Below are 26,975 nucleotides of genomic sequence, written 5' to 3' on the forward strand. Positions count from 1 at the left end.
ACTTGGTAGTTTAATCCTGTCCACCTTACTAATGAACTGGTTCACCAAAATGAGTTTCATATACTAGTACATGATAAACTTGTTATGTGTCTGCTTGTTTCTTCTTTTAGAATGCTGATAGAATATTGGCGAAGAGTGCCTTATTAAGAAATGGTAAAGGAAGTAATGCAGATAAGGTTCAGGATAGTGACACATCCTTGGTGGTCTCCAACAAAGCTAATAAAACAACTAAGGAAGACTATCTTGAAGACAGCGAGACAACCCCAAAGTCCTGTCTTGGTTTAGTGTTCGAGTTACTCGCCACTACCGCATGCACAAGCTATTCAAACTCACTGTCTGAATCAGTTCGGTTTCTTGAGTCTCAACTACAAGCTGAAAGACATCGATCAGCTGTGCTGCGACAAGAAGCGGAAGGACTGTGGAAGTCCCTGGAGCATTCAGATGCATACTTTCTGGTGCAACAGCAAGCGTTGGAGGATTTTAGCGCCAAACAGGACAAAGCTAATCAGCTTGCTAAGCTTATTGCCAGCATGGTGGATACCCAGGATAACGTTTCTTGAGCTCTTCTGAAGTTGTTTCAGTTATGCTCTTGTTTTGCTGCCGCGTTTATTTGCACTGGTGGCCAATTTTGATGGCCAAGTGTATATAATATGCTGTTTTGTTCCCTATATTTGCACTGCTGGCGAACTTTGATGCCCAGTGGATGTAATATGTGTAATAGCAGTAATAGGCTAGCCTTAATTGCTTGCTTATTTATTTCCTTATTGTCTTGTTTAGTTGTTTACTTGTAGTCACTGTAGGTCTTTTTCTGTGTTTTTCTAGTGGCCACAATAGCCTATTTTTGGTAACTAGGCCAAAATAATCATGGCAACACACGGACTGTTGTAACCATGGGCCTCCTGCGGGCTGTATGATCCATGGGCCTTCATTCCGCTATAGGACCATTGGCCTTCTATACGGGCCGTAGGATCCATCGGCCTTCTATACGGGCCTTAGGGATCAATGGGCCTTCTATGGGCCGTAGGGTCCATGGGCCTTCTACGGGTCGTACTATCCATGGGCCTCATACGGGCCGTAGGATCCATGGGCCTTCTACGGGGCATATCATCATTTCGCCAATCATGGGCCATACTATTCGTGGACCATGACGGGCCATTAATAGGCCGTATTTGATAACTCTATGGAAACAGCCCAACGGTTTTTTTTTGACATGAAAACGGCCCAACGTATTAACGGGCCGCAAACGGGCCGACTGTAATGACGGCCTGAATTTGGCCCACAAGCAGAAAATGACAGTCATGGGCCGTATGTAACCGAATGCTGCAAATGAGCCCAAGAATCAATGGGTCCTGAGAAGGCCGAAAGATAACTTGGGCTGGAAACGGCCCAATGGAATAATGGGCCGTTAATGGGTATAAAGTGATACACTGTTCATTACGGGCCAGTTTCACCATGGGCCGTTAATGGGCCAAGAGTTACAAAGGTCCTCATATGGGCCGAAAGAAGTCATGGGCCACACATGGGCCGGAAGTTAAAACGGGCTGAATCATATTGGACGGCCCAGATGACGCTACTGGGCCTAGTTCGGATAGGGCGTAACAGGCCCTGGGTTAGCGAGCTGTAAATGGGCTATATGCGAATAGGCCGTTAACAGGCTTTCCGTGGGCCGGCCCGCCACCTTTTGACCAAGTCAAACGGGCCGGCCTTTTCACAGGAATGGGCCTCTGTTGGGTCGTACCACGTGTCACCGTATCATAGGCGCCTTCGGTCCAATGAGCGGATGACATCTGTCCCAACGGTGAGCCAACACGTATTTCCTCCAGCCAGTGATGATTTTACACGTGGAAAATCCCCATTGGTCGGGGCTGTTAATGGTTTATCGGATCCAAAACCTGACCCGATAGCTTAACGACGTTCCGTTACGGTGGATGCCACGTGTCGGTCACCCTTGACGAAAGCAGTTCTGTGACGCGCGATTTATCATCATGGAAGTGGACACTTCCGTGATGATAATTTTGGTAATGTCATGGAACACTTCTACGACAGCACAGGTATGACTATCTTGATTCTGTCATAAATTTGTCATGGATGTACATGCATGACAAAAAACGCGACCTACTGTGACAAACACGTATCATCACGGAAGTGTATTTTTTTTGTAGTGACTGTGCACCACAAGATTGGCATGATGAACACCACAGGAATGGAAAAAGCAGATGGAGTTTCGATTATCAAGACAAAAATATGAGTGATGACTAGATGCCCGAAGATATGTTAGGAACGACATTTGCTATTTTTCTATACGAACCTCCTTGTTTACCCTCATTTGGATTACTGTTTTTCATGCAAAAAAGACAAGTTGCTTTTTAAGGCTATAAGGTTCAAAAATGCTCTGGATAACTGTATTGGTATTTTGGATTGCATGACTATATAGTTTAGATTGCCTGATACTACAGTTTGAATTGCCTACTTGCAACAAATGTTGTAGTTAAATCTGGGTGTTCCATGTCTGCATTTTTGCATAGAAATGTAGGCAATTTCTGTTTGGTGTTGTTCCAAGTTACAAAATGGTTTCAGGCAACTCCTTATTTGTTCAAAAAATTACAGGCGACTTCTGGAAAAAGGCTGATGATGCAAATAATCTTCATGTAAAAATAATGCTGCCAAACGCGACCAAAGAAAAGTCAGTAAGAAACATGAATGGAAAAAAACTGACCTAAGCTAACTTAAGTACAGCTTCCTGATGACCCACAAGTATAGGGGATCAATTGTAGCTCTTTTCAATAAGTAAGAGTGTCAAACCCAAAGAGGAGCAGAAGGAAATGACAAGTAGTTTTCAGTAAGGTAGTGTCTGCAAGTGCTGAAATAGTAAGTAGCGGAGTAGTTTGATAGCAAGATAATTTGTAACGAGCAAGTAACGATAATTGTAACAAGTATGCAGCAAGATATCCCAATCCTTTTGAGGCGAAGGACAGGCCAAAGCGGTCTCTTATGGTAAGCAAAGTGTTCTTGAGGGGACACGGGAATTTCATCTAGTCACTTTCATCATGTTGGTTTAATCCGTGTTCGCTCCTTTGATAGTTTGATATGTGGCTGGACCGGTGCTTAGGTGTTGTTCTTACTTGAACAAACCTCCTACTTATGATTAACCCTCCCACAAGCATCCGCAACTACGAGAAAAGTATTAAAAATAAATTCTAACCATAGCATTAAACTCTTGGGCCCAATCTGTCCCTTGCGGAATAGCGCATAAACTGGGGTTTAAGCTTCTATCACTCTCGCAACCCACCATCTATTTACTACTCCACAATACATTCCCTTAGGCCCAAATATGGTGAAGTGTCATGTAGTCTACGTTCACATGACACCACTAAGGGAATCACAACATACATACCATCAAAATATCGAACATATATCAAATTCACATGATTACTTACAACATGATTTATCCCCTGACCTCAAGAACGAAAGTAACTACTCACAAATAGTAAACATGCTCATGATCAGATGAGTATTAAATAGCATCATGTATCTGAACATATAATCTTCCACCAAATAAACCATATAGTAATCAACTACAAGATGTAATCAACACTACTAGCCACCCCCTAGCACCAATCTATAGTTCCGATAACAATATTGAATACAAGAGATGAACTAGGGTTTGGGATGAGATGGTGTTGTTGAAGATGTTGAAGGAGATTGCCCTCCCCAAGATGGGAGAGTTGTTGGTGATGATGATGACGATGATTTCCCCCTCCAGGAGGGAAGTTCCCTCGGCAGAATCGCTCCGCCGGAAGGCAAAAGTGCTCCTGCCCAAGTTCCACATCGAGACGGCGGCGCTCCTCCCCGAAAGTCTTCTCCTCTTTTTTTCTAGGTAAAATGACTTATATACCAGAAGATGGGCACCGGAGGTGGGCCGAGGAGGCCACAACCCACCAGGGCGCACCCAGGTGGGTTGTGCCCACCTGGTGGGCCCCCTCTGGTAGTTATTGGCTTCAATATTTCTTAAATATTCTATAAAAAATCCCCGTGAAGTTTCAACTTGTTTGGAGTTGTGCAGAATAGGTGGCCTGACGTAGCTTTTTCAGGACCAGATTTCCAGCTACCAGAATTCTCCCTCTTGGTGTGTACCTTGCAAATTATGAGAGAAAAGGCATTAGAATTACTCCAAAAAGCATTATTATGAATAAAAACATTGTAAATAACAGTAAGAAAACATGATGCAAAATGGACGTATCACTTCCCATGGAGCCTTGTTGCGCTTGGTTTTAACCCACGTGTTTGTCAGCTGCTTCCTGATATTTGGAACATCCTCTACTATGAATCTTGGAACGCTCCTTCCCTCCAACCCATTTGCAATTGAGAGAGCAAAAATGTCACTGTCGAATCTAAGCAATAATAGAGAATGTTTCAAGTCAGCTATGAAACAAGTATTGATTTGTTGGGAGTTTGTTTTGGAGTTTGTCTGGGAATTGATGCTTACTTATTAGTTTGTTTTGGCACATCAATGTCTTTTAGTGTGGAATCATCCAATGAGATGTGAGACTTCGGATAGTGCTCTTCCCACAGAGCCTGAAAACTAGCAACCATAATCCTTGCGCAGACATCTAGAGTCTTGTCCTAAAGTGCCCTCCACGAATCAAGCACCTCGAACCTTCGATCCCTTATATTCATGTTGAAGACCTAGCCTGTAACTTTCTTTGACTTGTCAATATGCTCTAACACAGGGGACATTATCTGTGCGAAAAAGGGTAGAACAAAAGCTGGGGTAAGAACATAGTCTGTAGGCAACTTGAAGAGATTAGAAAGCATGTAAAGTTTTCTCATGCTATGCGAAAAAGCTAGGTGTTATAGAAACTTGTAAATTGTGATTCTGCACTCTGGCAACTTTGTATATGTGCTGAAACTAGTAGTCTTCTATTCACATGTGGGTGGGAAAAAGAATAGGAAAAGAATACTATAGTGGAAATTCGAGAAACATTGACTTACCATATCTTTCTGGTCCAAGTGATTTAATTTCTTGAATTGGGAAATAATCACTTGGTTGTTCATATCATTGGAGGGGAAAGTCATCTGTTGCATCCTTGTGTGTAAAACAAAAAAAGGTGGTTAGAAATGACCAAGTAGGAACTAAGAACAAAAAAATGGAAAACCTGAAGTAGTAATGACTCCTAGTCCTTTTTTTACCGAGAACCTCAGGGGCATGACAACCTTCTTGGAGTCTGCTGGAAAATTCATCATTATGGACAGTATGCCAATTTCCATTACATGTGTCAAGACATATCCTTCTTTTTTCATAGAGTTTGCGAGATCTCACCGAGACATCGTATCCATTGTAGTCAATTACCTTCGGGCTGCGATAAAAAAGAAAACACCAAAAAAGGACAACCATGAGAAAATAGTAACCAAGTTGCCTGCTGTTGTACTTTTGATTGCCTAGAAATAGATCATGTTTTGCCTAAGGAACAGAAACTGGGGGTTGCGACAATTTGCATGAATTGTTACTGCCTGAAAGTGCATTCTAGTTAGCATATATATGGCATGGGAAATTATGTTACTGCCTGAAAGTGCATTGTGGTTAACATATATTTGGCATGGGGGATTATGTTACTATTGTATCGGGCTATTTTTGCCTGCTTCTTTTACTTTGGGTTGCCTATGAATACAGCCTGAATTTCCTCAAAAGTGCATTTTAATTGCCTAGAAAACATGTAAAAAAATGCCTCAAAAAAATGCCATACCTAGTATCTTCATCTGGTGATTCTTCTTCATTCAACCTCCCATGCAGGATGACCGATGCATATAGCCTGCTTGCTTTAGGTTTGCATATATAGACTTTCCTCTTGTTATAGTCCATGAATGGTGACCTCTTGCAAGGAGGTGGCTTGATAATCCTTCTCTCAAATTGATGTGGGACCATCTCTCTTGAGCTACTGCTGCTATAAATATTGCTGTCTGATCCCACTACTACTTGGTTGTGGGCAACTTTTTCAGGTGTCTGGTAAATGTTCCCAACTATGCCTTCAAGATCCACAACATGATCATCGTCAATTATTTCAATGAGTGGTTGCTTGGGTACTTGATACTGCAAGGACTCATGCTCACGCTTCATAGCATGTTCTTCTGCATGTGCATACACTTCATCTATGCCATCAAGATTAACAACTTTTCCATCTTCAATTATTTCAATGACTGGCTGCTTGGTTACTTGATATTGCAAAGACTCATGCGCAGCCAAATCGTTTTCCCTGGCATCTCGATCTGCTCCATCATCTACATGTGTTGTAGGAAAATCATATTTGAAAATATCAAAACTTGGAGCTGGGCAGTATTCATCACTATGAAAAACATTTGAGCTTTCACTTCTGCTATGCTGAAAATGTTGTCTATCCATCTCTACTGGAATATGATTTGCTAACTTGCTTTGCAGATCATTGCTAGATGGGGCAACACACCTTGCTAAGAGCTCACTGACATCTAGAACATTTTTTCCAGTGAAGACGGTCCTCCTTGCCTTGTGAGCCCGCTAAAACACATGGGCGGACTGACCCCCTTGTTCGACTTAGTAAAATTGATATCCTTCAGCTGGGGAGAGCGGGATGATTGGGCAACTGTAGGTATTACAGCAGGCAACTTGCCCTGAGCTTTTAGCAAATTTGCTTCCGGACTTTGTTTCATGTTGCCGCCGATGACATCTTCCATCCCTCCAACCTCTGTGATTGACACTTGAGGTATATTCTCCTGACCTGCATCTAATGGTATAGCCTATTGTGATGGTTTGTAATGTAGCATTTTGCCCCTCTGGGTGTCATTGGCTGATTGCATTCCATTCCCTCGAACAAGATATTGTGCTTGGCCATTTAGACTACTTAGCGGTTGCCTCCCACGGTTTCCACTAGGGATTGCTCTGCTTACTCACAATGATGGGTCCTGTTTCATTTGAGTTGTTCCTCCTGCTGTAGGTTGAACTGATGCCTATGCAATACTTGCCTGAAAATAGATGAACTTGCTTCCTCCCTAGAATGACTTGCTAGAATTTGTGAGGCACTTGCTTCCTGTTTTGAAACTGCCCTGGTGAAACTACAACATTTGCATCTTTGCCCCTGGTGAAATCTGGGTGTCGTGGTGTTGAGCTTGGTGTTGTATTGGTTTCAAGATGGTTCTTGTGTGTGCTAGAACTTGCCTCTTTTGTATGATGTATTGCCTCACGTTGCAACTGAAAATGCCCATATTTCTTCATGGCTGACTTTGTTTCCTTTCCATCTTGCAGTTGTTGACCATTTTGGGAACGCATAGCTCGCAGTTCCTCTACTGTTTCTGTCGCCACCGTTGGCTCTAAAACGAAACTGACAGTCTTTTTCTTCTTTGGTGGTGGAAGTGGTGGTACACCAACTTCCTTGGGTTCATGTAGAGCCCCTATTTCCCTCATGATTTTCTTGTGAACCCACTTGGGGCATACCTCCTCAAGGTTAAATGTCATCCCCGGTTCCATATCTTTTGCTCTCAACAGCTCTTGAAACATTTTGCTCGCTAGCACTGCAATAGGCTGCTCGTCGAGATCTAACATTTCTTTCACTTGAAACATGCGGATCTGTGGCATTTTGCAGTAACTTTCCTCATCATCATAACAACATCTCTCACAGAGATGCTAACTACCTCGTCAAGCCCCTTTGGCTTCATATCCTTTTTCTTTTCAAGTAAATATTGAAGTGTGGATTGTTCATCATCAGTCTCCGTTTCCTCACCTGCAGCATCCTCGTTCCCTCCATTGTTTCCGCCATTGCCACTATTGACACCAGAATTGTTGTCATCCTCGTCTTCCTCATCACCCTGAATATCATCATCCCCCGTGTCTTTGTCATTGTCATTGCCTTCGCTTTCTTCGTCAGCATCGTCTTCCTTTTCTTCATCCTCGTCTTTTTTTTTCTTCCTCCTCCTCTTCGTCCTCCTTATCATCCTTACTTTCATCCATTACTGCTCCCCTCTCCTGAAAAGTTGCTTCTCCCTCCTCATTGTCGTTGCATCCAGCATTTTCAACCACAAAGTTGTCACCATCATCATCGCTTGAGTGGTCGTCACTATCACTCTCATTATCCCCTCTATCCCCGTCAGTTTCGTCATGTCACTTGCATCTTCCTCACTGTCAGTTTTGAATGACTCTTCTTCACTCGATAAGCTGTCTTTGGCAGCTGGAACTTGTTTGGATCTCCTAATAGGCTGTTGCCTGCTCTTTTCTGCATGAACAACCCATGACCTGCTTGTCCCCTCTTGCGCATCATCTATCCTCCCAATGCCAGTAACAAGCTTCCCAACTGCATGTGAAATAGTTGAACACATTTCGTGCACCATACCTGTCAGCTTCTTTTGTTTCTGCAAAAATCAGGAAAGTAGAAAAAAGGGATGAACATGATAAGTCTTAAAAATATGTTCGGCTTGAGATTAAAAATGGAAAAACTAGTGAGCATAACAGGCACTTGATAACTTACAATTTTGTCATATGACTCAGGTAATCTTGCGGCTACAAATTTTGTGACATGGTCCATGCTCCAAAACAAGCTATCATCCGCACACCGCGAGAACTCAGTCTTCAGCTGCTTGTTGGGTTGGCAAAAAAGACAAACAATAAATTAGTGAATTGTGGCACTAGCTTGACAACAGAAAAAAGAACCATAAAATGCTCATGATGGTGGTTTGATTTCACTGCCTTTTTAGTCAAAAAACTAACCTATCATGTTGCCAAGTTTACAAAAAACATGCATGCTTTGAACCAAGTCAAGCACTGTGGCATCATTGTTGCCTAGTTTCCCTATCACGTGTGGATAGTGAAGGAAATATGCCCTAGAGGCAATAATAAAGTTATTATTTACTTCCTTATTTCATGATAAATGTTTATTATTCATGCTAGAATTGTATTAACCGGAAACATAATACATGTGTGAATACATAGGCAAACAGAATGTCACTAGTATGCCTCTACTTGACTAGCTCGTTAATTAAAGATGGTTATGTTTCCTAACCATATACATGAGTTGTCATTTGATTAACGGGATCACATCATTAGGAGAATGATGTGATTGACTTGACCCATTCCGTTAGCTTAGCACTTGATCGTTTAGTATGTTGCTATTGCTTTCTTCATGACTTATACATGTTCCTATGACCATGAGATTATGCAACTCCCGTTTATCGGAGGAACACTTTGTGTGCTACCAAACGTCACAACGTAACTGGGTGATTATAAAGGTGCTCTACAGGTGTCTCCGAAGGTACTTGTTGGGTTGGCGTATTTCGAGATTAGGATTTGTCACTCAGATTGTCGGAGAGGTATCTCTGGGCCCACTCAGTAATGCACATCACTATAAGCCTTGCAAGCATTGTAACTAATGAGTTAGTTGCGGGATGATGTATTACGGAACGAGTAAAGAGACTTGCTGGTAACGAGATTGAACTAGGTATTGAGATACCAACGATCGAATCTCGGGCAAGTAACATACCGATGACAAAGGGAACAACGTATGTTGCTATGCGGTTTCACCGATAAAGATCTTCGTAGAATATGTGGGAGCCAATATGATCATCCAGGTTCCTCTATTGGTTATTGACCGGAGACGTGTCTCGGTCATGTCTACATAGTTCTCGAACCCGTAGGGTCCGCACGCTTAAGGTTTCGATGACAGTTTTACTATGAGTTTATGAGTTTTGATGTACCGAAGGAGTTCGGAGTCCCGGATGAGATCGGGGACATGACGAGGAGTCTCGAGATGGTCGAGACGTAAAGATCGATATATTGGACGACTATATTCGGACATCGGAAAGGTTCCGAGTGATTCGGGTATTTTTCGGAGTACCGGAGAGTTACGGGAATTCGCCGGGGAGTATATGGGCCTTATTGGGCTTTAGGGGAAAGAGAGAGGAGAGGTTGGGCGCCCCCCCCCCCCCAAGGCCTAGTCCGAATTGGACTAGGGGGAGGGGCTGCGCCCCCTCCTTCCTTCTCTTCTCTCTCCCCTTTCCTTGACTCCTACTCCTACTACATGGAAGGGGGGAATCCTACTTCCGGTGGGAGTAGGACTCCTCCAGGGCGCGCCATAGCTAGGCCGGCCCTCCCCCTCCTCCACTCCTTTATATACGGGGAGAGGGGCACCCCTTGGAGACACAATAATTGATCTCTTGATCTCTTAGCCGTGTGCGGTGCCCCCCTCCACCAAAGTCCTCGATAATATTGTAGCGGTGCTTAGGCGAAGCCCTGCGACGGTAGAACATCAAGATCGTCACCACGCTGTCATGCTGACGGAACTCTTTCCCGACACCCTGCTGGATCACAGTCCGGGGATCGTCATCGAGCTGAACGTGTGCTAGAACTCGGAGGTGTCCTAGTTTCGGTGCTTGATCGGTCGGGCCGTCAAGACGTACGACTACATCAACCGCGTTGTTCTAACGCTTCCGCTTTCGGTCTACGAGGGTACGTAGACAACACTCTCCCCTCTCGTTGCTATGCATCACCATGATCTTGCGAGTGCGTAAGAAATGTTTTGAAATTACTACGTTCTCCAACAGATAGGGTTTTCAGCATGTAGCTTTGCCTAGTTTTTTAGTATATAACTTGGCAGGACTATACCAGGTATTGGAAACTACCAAGTTGCCATAAAAAAACTTTGAACTTGCTAATGTTTAGTGTGCAAGTTGCTAAGGTGAAATTGTTGGATTTGCCTACTTTTTCTTAAAAATTAGACATCAACTGTTAACTGCCCAGCAAAAAATCCTACCTATCATATTGGGGGCAGTTGCGAAGGGGTAAACCAGGACTAAGAAACTACAAAGTTGCTCATAAAATACTTTGAACTTGCTACTGTCTAGTATACAAGTTGCTATGGGCAAAGTGCTGGACTTGCCTACTTTTTGAAAAAAAATCTTATACATCAGCTACAAGAAAATGACCAGAAACAAAAAATGACCACCAAATACTTTGAAATTGCTTGGACCTTGTAATTCAATTGCCTTCTCTATAAGAAGGTAGATTTGCCTAACCTTATGTCTGTCCTATGTCTTTTAAAGCAAATAAAATGCCATTATTGAATACAGAGGTAATGAAAAAACATAGCTTACCCGCAGGTTCCCGTATTCCCTGGGGGCTTTCCTGTCCTTTTTGATAACTTTAGCAATCAAATCTGAATTCCAAACTGAAACCCTTGGTACCAAGTTGGGAATTGGTTCGTCAACATCCAATGAGTCTAGATACAGTAGCTAAGTTTCGGATAAGTAAAACATAAAGTTTGAGTTACATAATAATTTTTAAGAAAACATAGAGAACAGAGAGAAAACATACAGATTCATAGTTAGGTGAACTTACTACGAGGTGGAAAACACAGCAACAAACGGCCTTCTTGCCACGACCCGATTTGAATGCTAGCTTTAGTTGATCAACAACAAACTGGCATATGTTGGTTTCAGTAATTCCATTTACATCCATGACCGCAGGAAAGCTTTTTGGTGAAATGCTTAAACTTGTAGATGGTGCAAGGAAGCAGGAGAAAACAAGAGACAGCCATGCGCGGAGGAAGTCGTCATCGTGAGCTCCTGCCATGTCTTTGATCATCTTGCACCATGCTGTGAGAGTTGGTGAATTCTTTGAGGTGGTATTGTAAATCCTGAACATTGCCTTTGTGATCTCAGGGCGGTTTTCATAGCAGACTTTTCTCCCCCTATTTGGCAAACCCCATATCCTCCGAACACTCGCGACATCTACTGGAATCTTCCCCTTATTTGGAATAACTATCTGTGACATCTCTGGATCATAATGCTTCATTATCCATTGCTAAGAACACCAGGCATGCTGTTCGCTGCAAGGTCCAAGAGGCCTCCAAACTCTTTTGCAATAATAACACCCTTTTGATTACAAACCAAGTCTTTATTCAATTTGAACAGCCTTGCAGGCGATGCCCTATTCCTACAGCCCTACGGGAAAATAGTTTGCAAAAAAGAAGAATCAAAAAACGAGAATGGTATTTGCCAGGCAATTTAGACACCACTACTAGGCAGCTGTTTCAATGAGGTGAAGCAAATTTTACCTCATTTCCTCCGGTTTTCTGCCGCTTTGGATTTGGTGGCTGATCCACACCACCACTTTTGTCACTCGCGTTTTCAGCGTCTCCAGGAAGACTCTCATTGCTCACGATATCATCGGGGCGCTTCACTCGAGAGATAATTGCCTTACTCCTCCGGCGCTTGTACCCAACTAACGGTTCACTGCTTTGTGGCTGGAAAATGAAGATAAACACATAAATAACAAGGAAATAACGATCCATAACATGAAGTTAGGAAAAAGAAACCAAGAATGAAAAGAAGGAAAAAAGTAGCATGTTTCGAAAATGATTCAAAAAATTCTGCGCACCTCCATCCTATGGGCTTCAGTTGCATGAGATGGACCATCATCAGGATTCAATGCAGGGGGGAATCCTGAATGCCTTTTTTGCTTGCCCCAGACATGTTTTCGTGTTGCGCATAAAAAAGAACATCATCATACATGGAAGTAGGAGTAAGGAAACTGCAAATTGCCTAGTAGTTCAGCCTAATCATCTAAACACATAAGGACACACATAATGCCTAAACACATAAAGCAAACTAAAAACTGATGGATAAGTGTCAGGCGAACTCATACACAAATATTAGGCAAAAATACATAACATACTGAGGCAAACCAGGTAGGCATATGAGGAAACTAAAACTGAAACTGAAACTGAATTTATATCTGTTGCTATATAAAGTAGGACTAAAGTGTAAAAAGAATTGAAGCGTATCAGGCACACTATTTTTCAGATCAAACAACTCGCGCCATTGTCGATTAAAAATTCATGCCGGAAAATTAGTTCCCTCTATTCTGCATCTTTCCGTTATTTCCTCCGGATAAAAGTATTGTTCACACATATAAGGATAGACACATATAATATGGGCAGGCAACATACTACAGTGACCTTAATTCAGGGTTTGATGCCAACATACAAGGTTTGCCTGATGCCCAAAACCAACATAGTTCTCTGTATGGGCAACTTCTGGCAACATATTGAGCAAGTCACTCATAACAGTAGAGCAAACAAGCAAAAACTACAAAGTTTCTGTATCGGCAACTTTTGGAAACATATTGAGCAAGTCACTCACAACAATAGAGCAACAAAACAAAAACTACATAGTTTCTGTGTGGGCAACTTCTGTCACCATATTGAGCAATTCGCTCGCAACAGTAGAGCAAACAAAAACAAAAATGTGAACAACTGAACTACCCATGTAGTGAGCATCCCGAAAACACTTCCACATCATCCCGTTATCAACACCACAACAGCCCAAAAACTGCGGACAAACTACCTTCAAACCATACAAAACCCTACATCCAACCAGTAGCGGAATCACCTTGCCAACAACCCCAAACGTCCACTATCTGCTCGTCGATTTCGACACAAGGGCAACAAACGCAAAACGGAAGCAAGGCCAGATGTCCTTACCAACAGATTTGAGGGAGGGAGATGGTCGTCCTATGCGCGACTCTGACCTCTGCGTGAACGGCATGGCGCTCGCAGCGGCCGTTCCTCCCCTGTCACGCCTCGGCTACTTGGACGGCTGCTGCTTCCCTTCCGACTACCTGTGCTCCATGCCGTGGGCGGCGCCGCAGCACTGGCTAACACCCACTTCTCCTCTTCCGGGAACGGGAAACGCAGCATAAGCACCTGGTGGCCGCGTGCCGCTGGTCTCCCACCCCTCGCCAGGAAACGCCGCCCGCACCTGGTCGCCGCGCGCTGCTGGCAACCTCCCCCTCACCGTGAATCGCCGCCCGCACCTGGTCGCCGCCCGCCGCTCGCTACCTTCCCTTCGTCGTGAATCGCTCCACCCCTGGCGGGACGAACGGTGGCGGATTTGGGGGTGGGAGATTGCGACAAGATTTTGGGGTGGGAGATTGCGGGATTTGGGGGGATTGAGAGAAACGGGCGAGGAGAGACTTGCAGTTTTGAAATGAATGAGAGAAGTGGGAGGGGAGGTGGACGCGAGAGGAGGGGAAGTGGTGGGACCCGGAACCGCCGCTCCCACCCAACGGACAATGGACCGACCAGATGGCACAGCGCGAGCGATGAAACCGACAGCGGGACACCTGATGGATGCGATTAAGATCGGACGGCGCGGAGACGTGTATGCTCGTGAGCGCTAACGAGCACAGCTGCACTTTTTAGGTTTTTGGGAAAAAAAACTAGCTATGCAATCCCCATGATCTTGACGAGCGGTTAACGCCGTATCCGTGGGGCGATGTTAATTAAGTACCTTAATTATTACTGCAGTTACGATACGCGCGGACTAATTTGTTGCGATCATCCATGCATGCGAAGGGCTTTCGTAGCGCCTGCGTTTCCTGCCCTCCCCCTGGCTCTATATAACGGCGCCATGCACTACTGCCATTCCTCATTCCCAGGCCACCGAAGCACGCGAACCCTACCTCTCGAGCGAGTGCGAGCGCGCGGTTTGTCGTCCCTGCAAGATGCAGATCTTCGTCAAGACCCTGACCGGGAAGACCATCACCCTCGAGGTCGAGAGCAGCGACACCATCGACAATGTCAAGGCCAAGATCCAGGACAAGGAAGGTACGTGTGAATGGATCGATCTGCCGGCCTAGGATCTTCGCCGCCAATTTTCGATCTGAGCTCATCTGTTAACTTTTCTCTTGATCTGCTCTACTTGATGCACAACTGTTGTGCAGGTATCCCGCCGGACCAGCAGCGTCTGATCTTCGCCGGGAAGCAGCTGGAGGAGGGCCGCACGCTGGCCGACTACAACACCCAGAAGGAGTCGACGCTCCACCTGGTGCTGCGCCTCCGCGGGGGCAGCCGCGGCGGCCGCCCCACCGGAGTCCCGCCCAACCTCCTGCAGCTCGCGCTCAAGTACAACGAGAAGAGAATGATCTGCCGCAAGTACGTAACCACGCACCCTTAGATTCCCGTGTGACATGCATACCTACCTGGCTGCTACCATGGACTGACGTTGCCGACTAGGAAAATTTATCGGAGCTGGTATGTACCGGTGTTGCATCCACCGTTCGTCAGTTTCATCAAGATCTGTGCGGTCCCCTAGGTATAAGTGAGTAATCTCAGCAACAACTTTATACAATGGAAATACATGTGGGACCTTTGCATGCTATTGTCAGTTTTTGTCAGGAGACAGAGAAAATATTAAGAAAAGGCTGGTTGCATGCATGTTAAAATATTCTCTCTCTCCCCATCAAAAGATTTCCATTTAATTTCATTGTGAAATTTTGGAAGATAGATATCTTTTGAATGAAAACTTCAATTTTGAATATTTTTATATATTTGAATTCATAGTGAGAAGACCTTGAAAATAAGATCAATTATGGATACATTTGAACTAGTTTCAATTGCGATGATTTCAAAAAACATATTCCACTCAAATTGAAAACAAATTTCACTCGTCTCCAAAAATCATTTCAGTCAATTCAAAATAACAGTTCACTCATTTAAAATATACGAGCTCACACATTTCAATTGATAGATTTCATGCATTTTTTAAAACATATTTCACCCATATCTTTAAGCTGTTTCCACTCCTTCCAAAAACTGACTTACTTGTTTCATATGATATTCACTGCTTTAAAAACACACATGTTTAAAAACTGATTTCACACATTTTAAGAACATAATTTCACTCATTTAAAAATATAATTTCACTTAAAAACTAACTTCATTCGCTTCATTCATTTATGAATATAATTTCACTCATTACAAAAACTTCTTTCAATCATTAAGAGACCGATTTACTCGTTTTGCAAGAAAAATTATTTCAATCATTCCAAAATTTTGATACCAATAATTTCAAAACCCGATTTCAATTATTTCTAAAAAGCATCCGCTTCATTAAACATATTTCACTCACCATAAAAAGTTTCGTAATAACCCAAATTTAGATTGTTTCAAATAACTAGTTTAAAGATTCTAAATAACAAGGTTCACGTATTTTGAAAAATTCAATAATTCACTAGTTTGAAAAAACACATTTCACTGATTTGGAAAACTGATTCACTCTTTAAAAACAAAATCTCTAATGCTAATTTCACTTCGTATTTATGAAATATCTTGAAACATATTTCAATCATCACAAAAATCAGTTTCAAACATTGAAATAGAAAGTTTCACGGGACAATGGATATATTTCAAAAAAAAATCAAGTATCTCATTTCTCACATGCACTAATTTCAGAAAACGCATTTCACTCACTCAATTAAAATACTATATTCAACTTGTTTCAAAAAACAGATTACCCTAATTACAAAAGATAGATTTCACTCATTTCACTAGTTTCGGAGAAACACATTATAGACACTAAATTGAAATAACAATTTCACTTGTTTCAAGATCAATTTTGGATACCTTTGAACTAGTTTTAATTTCACTGATTTCAAAAAACGGATTTCACTCAATTCAAAACATATATTTCACTTATATAAAAAGATCACTAATTTCAAATGATTTCACTCATTTTAGATAATGGATTTCACTAATTTCAAAAGATTTCACTCATTTCAAAAATAGTTCTAAGTCAATTGACATTTCAATGATTTGTTATCTTTCCATTACATTCAAAATCCAATTTCACTCAGTTCCAAAAAAACGATTTCCCTAAAATTTAAATAAGTTGAGTGAAATAACTTTCACATGTCGACAAATGTAAGTTTCACATTTTGTAAATAACCAATTTGACATCTTTTCACACAACGGAATAACATACTTTCACACTCAGTTCCACTCATTTGAAAAAACATATTTCACTCAAATTTTAGCCAGATTTCACTCATTTGAAACAACCAATTTCACTTATTTCAAATGATTTCACTCATTTCAAAAAAATATTTAACTAATTTCAATGAAAAGTTACATTATAGTTACACAAAAATATATTCAATTTCACTATGTTCAAAAAAATGATTTCCCTAAAATTCAAATAAGTTTGAAATATGTTTCATAAGTTAAAAAATTACCATTTCATATATTTCAAATAAAATCCATGGATTTGCGGGATGGGAGATTTGGATGATGGGTTTGAAAAAATCGATTTCACACAATGAATCATTCAATTTCATAGATTTGAAATCTCACATCTCATAGTTTTCTGGTACAATGTATTTGAATTAATCAATTTCACATAAACTGGTTTCAACAACTTAAGAAAACTATATTCAGAAAAGTGGTTTCAATTATTTTGAAAATTGAAAAATTGAAATGAGTGAAATTTATATTTTGATATGATTGAAATAGTAAAAATTAAAGTAGTTTAAATATATTCAAAATTGGTCTTATTCTAAAGATTTTATGTTCAGGAATTTGAATATATGAAAAAATTAAATCATAGAGCATTACTGTAAAAAATACTGGCCATCCAAATATGTAAACAAAAATAAAATGCATGGATTTGTTTGGAAGAGGGAGAGGGGAGAGACATTGCATGCATACGTACATCCCACTGCAAAAAGTACTGGCATGGACACTATTCATCTGACATTGATTTGACTATATACAAAACATTAGCTGCTACAAATACACTCTTATACATTGGATGTGGGCCACCATAGCACGAATCATGAGCAAAATGACTGGTCGATGCTTCACCGGTAGCTACCTGAACCGGTAAAGAGACTTTGCGCTGACGTTGCTCTTCGTTGCAGGTGCTACGCGCGCCTTCCCGCCAGGGCGACCAACTGCCGCAAGAAGAAGTGCGGCCACAGCAACGAGGTTCGTTTGTTTTTCGGCTAGCCATTTTTTATCCAACTTTATTTGACGGTTTGATATCATTTGTGTTCATTTTCAGCTGAGGCCCAAGAAGAAGTTCATGTGAGTGCTCATCGTCGGATTGGGCGTCGCGCGGAGTGGGCGGACCAGCTGAATAAATCGTCCTAGCATCGATCGCGTCCGTGTTTGAGTTTTTAAGTTTGAAAAGTCAGTCTAAGTGTCTAGTCAGTTCGTGTAAGCATGGCATCCTCAAAAAAAGTTCGTGTAAGCATGGCGATACGATATGTCAATGAAGGTCCACCTGGATATTTGGCACATTTTTTTCTTCTCAGGTTCATCTTGAACCTTTTTTTTCTCAGTTAACATGCGCTTTGGAGAAACAAGATAATGATTCGGGTTGTGTTGTGATTTTTTATCCGCAACAAAGTGTAACTACGTTCCTCTGCCCACCCCGAAAATACCTACATCGGGTTCTCCTGATATGTATATTTTTTTTCTGACATGTATACATAATACCTTTTTTTTGAGCTAAAACGCTCTTCCGGCTCTTTATTTATCAGGCGCTAGCATGTCTGACTGTAAAGTTTTAGTCAGCCACCCAGGGATTACATTGTACATAATCATAGATACAAAAAGATTTAACGCATGCCTCGCTACACGGTGGGCGCCCGAATTAGTCCGCCGGCAAGCATACCGAAGCTTGAATCCCTGAAAGAAATTACACATATCCCTCATCTCTCTAATGAGGTGGAAAAAACTTGACTTCTGAGGAGATTCCCATAGGTTCTGGATTTGTTGGCAATCTGTCTCCATCTCCACGTACTGTAGCCCTGAGTTCTGCGCTGCTGCAAGCGCGTCTCTGCATGCGAGAAGCTCGATCGTGAGCGGGTCTGAAATTCCATCATATCGTGAGCACCCCGCGCTCACAAACGCCCCCTGGTGGTCTCGTAAGACAAAACCTGCACCACCTTTGCCATGCTCCGAGTCCGTAGCTCCATCTGCATTTATTTTTGCCCACCACACATCCGGCGGCTGCCATGTTGGAAGGATGGCAGGTTGAATTCTACCGGTGGATGGTACTTCAAGGGCTCGAACAATCTCCTCTATGGTTCTCATGGATTGCAATGGTTGGTACTGCTGCTCTCCATGTGTATAGCTATTTCTCGAGTGCCACACCGCCCACATCACTGTGATCATAATTTCCGCCTTCTCCTTCTTTATCATGTTATGGTCCAGTATATCCCGGGACCAAGTCCCTGGATGGAGCCTCGGCGTGCTTATGTCAAAGAAACGCTCAGCCGCCTCCCAGAAGCGTCTAGCATGGTCACATTCCATCAATGAATGAATCAGCATTTCATTATCGTTGCCACACATTGGGCAATTTGGTAGTTGCTTTATATGTCGACGCTTCAGTTCTCCATAGCTGGGTAGAAAACCCTTTAGCACTCGCCACCAAAATACCTTAATCTTAGGCAGAACGTTAAGCTTCCATAGAGCTCGCCACGTCCCTTCATCGCCCGTCGATGAGCCCTCTGTCACTGTCATCTGACGCTTTTCTTCCATTGCATTCCTGTACGCTGATCGTACAGTAAATAGCCCGGACTTCTCCCATGCCCAAGCCCATACATAATACCTTACTACCTCCGTTTCAGTTTACAAGTCATGCGCGTATACCTAGGTTGCCAATTTTATCACCCTAATATAAACTATATAACATAAAAATTATATCTTTTGAAAGTAGAAACTCCAAAATTTATGTTGGTATATATTTTGTAATATATAACTTGTATTAGGTTGGTCAAATTGATGATCTAGGGGTACGCGCACGCCCTGTAAACTGAGAGAGAGGTAGTAGTAGTAAACAACAAAAGCCCATCAATTCTAGAGTTAGCAAAGGAAAGGCTAGCGGCTGCCTCCTCCTTCCTCCACAAAAAAGTTAGGGTTTCTGCCTCCCGCCGTCGCCGCCGTAGGTCCGCCTCCTCTCCGGTGGCCCTAGGGTCATGGGGGCGCGGTGGATCTCGGCAAGGGCCGGCGGAAGGGCTCCGTTTTTAGTCGTTTCTTTCGGTTTTGCTAGGGTTTGTGTCCTGCTCAGGAAGACGAGACGACGGCAGCTCCCTGAAGATGGAATAAAGGGCTCCCCGCCTAGTCCCCGTTCCGGCGGCGCGTCTAGCACCGTTGGTGGGCGTGTGGAGGTGTGTCTCCGGTGGATCTATCTTTGGTGGATTTGCTCGGATCTCGTCGTTGTTCGTCTACGTTCGCGTGTCTTCGGATTGGATCTTTCTGATCTACGTTATTCTTCATCTGCGGCGGTTGCTGTTCTGGTGCGCTGGTCCTAAGGGGCCTTAGCACGACGACTTCCCGACTGTCTACTACAACAAGTTGTGCCCGACTCCGGCGATGGAGGGGCGATGACGGCGGCGCGCCTTCGGCTCGCTTCAGTGCTGGTAGTCGTCGCTAGGTGGTCTATGGATCTGGATGTAATTTTTATTATTTCTGGTATTCGTTGTACTGCCATGATTGAAGATGAATAGATCGGAAATTTTCTCGCAAAAAAAAATCTAGAGTTAGCAGTTTAGACAATATGAAATAAACACAAGTGCACAATGCATTAATTCACCGTCTCCCATTAAGAGTAAGGTGGTCTGCAATTATGACTTATGAGAGAGGAGTAACACGGGGACACGGGGAGACATGTTTTGCCCGGCTCCGGCGAGGAAGGGGCGATGTTCTTTGTACTACCATGATTGAAGATGAATAGATCGAAAGTTTTTCCTGCAAAAAAAAAAGCGGAGAATGGTAGGGTTGGGCGCTGAGTAAATTTCTGGAGTATTTTGCTTATATTAAAAGAAATATGATTGGGCAAGGGATTGTCGGTTGCATTAGAGTCAGAATGACCGAGTTGTGTTCAAGTTCAAGCATGCCCACGGGTACAGAACTATGTCCATCCCTACCCATGATTAGTTGGATTGGGTTTGGGCACTCTAATAGATACAAAAGCGCATCCAAACCCTGCACATTCCAGTCAGGTATCCAATCGCATTAACAAGCATGGCAGGTCAGGATTGATGAGCAAGCGGTCGCGCTGCCCTGGGTCCTTGTGAGAAAAACACAAAGATACCGCTTCTCTCCTTGGCGCAGGTTGATGTGAAGAGTCGGTTAGGTTCGGGAGGTTCGGTATTCAGCAAGGAAAGTGGATGAATGTCAAGTGTCCCAACCGTGATCAAGGGCCATAAATCACGATACAAAAATATTAATTTGGGCAATATTGCAGTATGAAACTGCCACGTTAATTGCCTGAATTAATCCGGTTAAATCACATTTCACATGCCTGAATTACAAAGATGTGCTCCACCTTATAAGATGCCCTCCAAACTACTATCATGCAACACTTTGTTATTTTTAAAATTTATAGTATGGGTCACTTGTGCACACACGGGCTGCCTCTAATCTCTACTCCTAATGTCTCAGTTGGTAGGTCGCGTTCCGGGTTTTATTTTCGTCCCACCATTTTCGTCCGTTTTTTTTTCGCTGGTTTTTTTTCAACGGTTTTCTCGTCCCTTCCCCGCACGTAGCAAAAAAACAGCCAGCGAGGCTCATCTCGATCTATGTATTCTATCCTACGATCTCTCAAGGACGCCCCAGCCCTCAATACGAGCCGCCGCCGAGATACGAGTCGATCCGCCGCCGCTGGCCAGGCTCTCCACGATGTGCGTGCCGGGGCGCCGCTCCCGCTCCCGAGCATAGCAGCAGTGGCGGAGCCCCGCCGCCGGCGAGCTCTCTCTGGCGGAGGAGGGCGGGGGCGAGCTCGCCGTCTCCCTCGCGCTCAACAATCTCTTCTCCCACGTCGTCGCCCGCTTCACGGCCTACTTCGGCCTCATGCTCCTGCATCGACCGGCTCTTCGGCGCGGAGGACGTCCATCAGGCGGCGGGCGAGATCTCCGGCCGGGATGGGGCACTGCCTCCACCATCACCGCCTCTTCGTTGCCGCCGCCGCCGACATGTGCGAGGGATGCCTGTCTTCTTCAAAGAACGAGATGAATGAAGGATGCAGAGGAGACAGGCTCCATGGCGTGTTCCTGTTGTAAAGCTCTTGACCTCTCGTACAGGTACACGTTTCTTCTTCACGCGAGTTTGAAAACACACATACTACCGCGAGCCGGAGATCCATCCACCCAGTTATGGATCCATCAGGTACAAGCCACTAGCCACCAGGTAATAGAGATTTCCCCTCTGATTTAGTTGGATTGGGGGAGGCTAGAGAGGCTTGCTTGTTGTTGTGTTTTCTGCGTGAGAGAGCAGAGAGAACTGAGAGATCACATGGATCCAGTGTACAGATGAGCTTTTGGTGTGGGGGTGGTGGTGGTGTTGAGGTAGCAGGGAGAGGATGGTCACTAGATGGAAGAGTGCAAGGAATGTTGCTTGCTACTGCTACTGCATGTGCTATTGTGTTATTTTGTAATATTTCTGAACTGTTAGCGATATTGCCGCAGTGAGATGAGCTTATTTTGTAATATATGGTCCTTTCCAGTGCATTGCAAAACTAACTAATAGTTTGTGATCTGACACCCTGGTAACCTCATGATTGGGTCGTGCATGCAGGGCACACCTCCGAGCTAGCCGATGCTTAGTATACCAGTGTTCTGCTGCATCCGGTGCGACCTCAAAGAATACCTTCGTCTAGATGGCCGTTGAGCACCTTAGGGACGACGAGGTGCAGTGCCTGGGGTGTAAGCAGTTCAACTACACGATGAAGTGAGTAAAGGGGTTAAGACGGTTGCGTTGTGAGTGCGCTGCTTGCTTGCTGGTGAGTGTCGCCTCTGTGACTAGGTGTTCTTTGTTGTCTATGCCCTCTGTAGTTTAAGGTGTTTGTTCTTTTATGCAATGCTCACTCGCCCAAAGTATGTACGATCTTTACCATAGTACATTAGCTAGCTATAGGAGATGACATGTTTGTGCTTTTCTTCTTCCTGAACACGCATATGGATGTTTGTGCATTGGAACGGCATGTCTTTCAGATCAACTGTTCCCTGCTCTGACTTCGCCTTTTAATTTGACTGAATATCTACTTACGCTCTCCAAGATTGTTCCTGTGAGTTTCTTTAAAACCTATTTGTGCACCCAGCTAGATCATACAGTTGTTAATGTATGGAGTTTTTTATTGGGTCTGTTTATCTCAGGGCTCTGACGCGCCGATTTCGTTTAGACAATTTTTAGAGCCAGTATTTACTCCAGGGAATACTCTTTATATTGTTCAATCCCGGTGTAGGTCTAATTTCTCGGAAACAGTTTCAGTCAATGCTCGTCCGAAACCTCTTAAACTCATTAAGTAGCGTTCTTGGAGAGTTGAAATCTCATTTCATTGTTGATGTATTGCGCTGTGTGTTGGTTAAGATGAAGCAAGGAGAAAACCATTGACAATGTATTGTGATGCATGTTTCAGTCAACTTGTTGGACAACTGTACACGTATGTGTTTTTTCAAGCCCACTGATTTCAGCCTCTCCGTCTCCTTCAAGCTGGTGAGTAATTAATTGGTTAACTGAACATACTATTTGAGAAGGGACAAGGGAAGAAACCTCAACTATTCCCCTTAGTTCATGTTGTCTCTACAATTTACAATTGTATATGTAGTGCTACCTGAATTAAATTCTGGCAACTAAGCTCATGCAGTTCTTAAGATTAAATGGGATATAATGGAAATGCAGATGAGAAGTTCAGGGATATTCCTGGGAGTGCCTATTATGTGGCTCCGGAGGTGCTGAAGCGGATATATGGAGCCGATAATTGCATATGGAGTGTTGGAGTTATACTCTACATTCTGTTGTCTGGCATTCCTCCTTTTTGGGCAGCATGGCAGGTGCGTTCTCTGGCTGGTTATGTCAATCAATTTTGGGGCTGTGATGGATGCAAAGACTGGAAGGTGAATATAGTTATCCTACAGGAACCCTCCCTTGGTTTTAATTACCTGAGAATGAGTAAGGTCTATTTGATGTTGTTCTTCAAGGTTCTATTCATTTCTCATTTGATCCCTGGCCATCAATTTCTAACGGGGATAAAGAATTACTCCCTCCGTTCCTAAATATAAGACTTGTTAAATATTTTAATATGGACCACATACGAAGCAAAATGAGTGAATCTACACAATAAAAATGTCTATATACATCCATATATAGTCCCTATTGAATTATCTAAAATAGCTTATATTTAGAAACTGAGGGAGTACAACAAACGGGAGAATCAGACATAATTCTGTTATGTGAGTAGAGAACGTGAGTGCATATGCTTATTGGGGTCGGTCAACATGGTTCAGTTGGCATAGCAAGCTCCAACGGACACAACTTTTCATGAATTGAATTGATTGAATGCCCTTAGTAAGTTCACGATAGAATTACCTCTTCTTACAAGGATGAGAAACTTAAGTGTTTTTCATTTATTTTGTGCAGATCCTCCTGTGAAGCATAAATTTCATTGTATCCAAGGAGATATCAAATGCTGAAAACATGGGACTCAAAATGTATAAAGAGTGGGAGACACTGCTAAACTGTCATTTATGGCTGTCTACCAAATTCACTATCAACCACTGTTGTAGGACCGGCGGTATTGTTAAAATTTATTTTGGTTTTATTAGTCCATGTAGAGATGCTATGCTCAGCTATTGATTTGACACTTGTGATATCCAATTACACTCCTGTGGCTTGTATGTTGCTCAAAGATGCTCACAAGTCTGATTGGGAACGTTAACCTTACTCTTAGGGACCATTATTTGAAACAGTACTCTGTCTACTACTCCCTCCCATGATATAGCTTAAAAAATGTTCTTATATTATGGGACGGCGGGAGTATATGCTAAGTTGTGTACTGATGTATAGATATCTGATTTTGTTCATTTTGCATTAGGTTGGGAGGACATATACTAAGAGCTATATATGATGATTCTATAAAAGATAATGTACTGGAAGACATGAGAACTTTCAGTATGCTACAGTGTAAAAATATTTGGAATATGGTATGGTTTGCCGGACCGGAACCAAAGCAAGAACGAGAAGGAGCTTAAGTAGGGCCATGTCGGGGTGTCGCCACAATAGGAAATTGTCGCTGGTGCTAGATACCAGGGGAACCAAAAAAATCTTTCTTCTACAAAGGTAACGAACTTTTTGGGTCTAGAGGGACCAAGATGAGCAGGCCATCAACATCCTATTCCTGCTTATCTTTGTTTTCTTTGTATCTGTATTATTAATCTTGGTTTCAACTCGCGTGTTGAGTGCAATCTTCCGGGTGCAATCCTCAAATATGGGATGTCGTACTAGCCTTAATTCAACATCTGGAATGGCTTATGATGGCATGGAGTTCCATCATTTCGGCTGCTTGCGGCGGGGAGTGTGGCCGGTGCTTGCGGCAGCAGCGAAGCGGCGTGCGCGAGCGCAGTGTAGGCAGTGGCCAAAGGCTCATCGGCCGCTGCGAGTACGCCGTTGGCACCAGGTTCATGACATTGTAAAAAAAATATTGATTCAATATTCTTTCGTCATTATTCCTCTTTCATGTTCTTGATCCTTGAAGATACTTGCTAGATTTCTAGCTGATATTTTTTGGTAGTATAAGCTCGATGTATATGGCCTGAATATGACCTGATTCAGAGTACATTGTGTTCTGAAGCTTTTTACTGTATGGTTCTCTCTTGAAAGAATTCAAGCCATTGTTCAATGGGAGAGAACAGTGTTAATCCTGAAATAAATGTCGTACCTATTCAACAGCTGACACAATTGCCACTGAGATCATTATTTTCCTTTTTTTCAGGTTTTCAACATCACAAATTTCATACTAATGGAGTGGAGCTACCAAAATATCTATTGAGGTAAAATCACTATATACATATTGTATTCCCCCATTGCGTCAGGCGACACGCATCTGTTGCAAAGAAATAGGCATCACCTGCGTGCTTGCTTTTGTTCGTTTCTAGCCGGCAAGAATCCATCGAGTCTTCCTCTATGTGTGCAACCTTGCCAGCATGGGAATCAATCAAGGTAGGGGCAGCCAACGTCAAGTATGTGCAGTTTTGCCGGGATCCAATCTATTGACTCCTTCAGCCAGCTTTGCACTATGTGCACGACGTCCATGCTCGAAAGCACTTTGCAAGTGGACCATGCACGGCTCCACCGGCCTTGCGTCAACAATTCAAATCCTTATCTTATACTTCCTCTGTCTGAAAAAGCTTGTCCCAAGCTTGTCCCTTAAATGGATGTATCTAGCACTAACTTGGTGCTAGATACATCCATTTGAGGGACAAACTTTTTCGGACGGAGGGAGTACTACTAGATAGACACGTACTTTTTTTATGCAATTCTTAATTTATAGAAGCATAAGAACTGATTATGTGAACTGAATATATAATCCCATGTGTAGGTGCTATCCGAGTGTTGTGATTATTTAGCACACATAACTTGCAGGGAGATAACTCTATAGTATGAAGACTTTAAAATACGAGTGCGTGTCATTGGTGTTTTTGAAACCATCTTCCATCACGTCTAATATTTTTGTATTTCATAATAGTAATTGTTCAGCCTTTGACTGACATATGGATGATATTTGTAATATATATCTTTCTTCCATATGACGGTAACATTATGATGAAGGTGGAACCATAGAGAGATGTGTATTTTAATTTGAGATATTTTCAGGAGTACCTTTGTGAAGCTAATATATCTTTCTTTTACAAGATATGGTTGCACTTGCTTCATCTACATAGGCTGTCTGGAATGCCATGAGGCCGGGATTGGTGTAGGAAATCTTCAAAGCTATTATATTGGTCTCAAGAAACTTGCAATACATCAATGCATTATTATTTTTAATTTTTTTGCTGACACCACAGCTACCACCTCTTCACTAAATGACAGAGGTTGCCAGCAACTGCACATGAAAAGATTTAATGTTATATTATGTCTACTAATCAATAAGGAGGGAGATCAAATTACTGCTCTCAAATATTCACCTGATTGATTTTGAAAAGAGGGTTAAAAAATGGTGTTATGAATGAAGATGGATGGGGTTGAGGGCTGGGAGAAAGATGTTGTATTGCAAGAAGAAGTTGGTTAAGAAGACTGACGATTATGAGAATGAAGGACACAAACTTTTGAATTAGACCAATTGTTTGATCGATCATTTTTGTTCTCTTGAAAACGATATATGGTCAATTTTAGTATTCTGAT

The 26,975-nt window shown here is 42.8% G+C and overlaps 1 protein-coding gene across 1 annotated transcript; it reads left to right on the plus strand.

Moving 5' to 3' along the window:
* The first annotated feature begins 14,449 nt into the window (after positions 1–14,449).
* LOC119310796 (ubiquitin-like) lies at positions 14,450–18,214 on the plus strand. The gene is made up of 4 exons (XM_037586414.1): positions 14,450–14,621; positions 14,738–14,948; positions 17,711–17,777; positions 17,854–18,214. Exons 1-4 carry the CDS (start codon positions 14,519–14,521, stop codon positions 17,878–17,880), a joined length of 408 nt encoding a protein of 135 aa, XP_037442311.1. The 5' UTR covers positions 14,450–14,518; the 3' UTR covers positions 17,881–18,214.
* The last annotated feature ends 8,761 nt before the right edge of the window (positions 18,215–26,975 follow it).

This window comes from Triticum dicoccoides, chromosome 5B, assembly GCF_002162155.2.
Source record: "Triticum dicoccoides isolate Atlit2015 ecotype Zavitan chromosome 5B, WEW_v2.0, whole genome shotgun sequence".
Classification (NCBI taxonomy): Eukaryota; Viridiplantae; Streptophyta; class Magnoliopsida; order Poales; family Poaceae; genus Triticum; species Triticum dicoccoides.

What these genes read in the sequence shown, in the direction of transcription:
- LOC119310796 (XM_037586414.1), top strand. Translation starts at nt 14,519, where the DNA reads ATGCAGATCTTCGTCAAGACCCTGACCGGGAAGACCATCACCCTCGAG. An exon ending in CAAGATCCAGGACAAGGAAG is followed by an intron (nt 14,622 to 14,737) that starts GTACGTGTGAAT and finishes ACTGTTGTGCAG; the next exon opens with GTATCCCGCCGGACCAGCAG. An exon ending in AGTGCGGCCACAGCAACGAG is followed by an intron (nt 17,778 to 17,853) that starts GTTCGTTTGTTT and finishes GTTCATTTTCAG; the next exon opens with CTGAGGCCCAAGAAGAAGTT.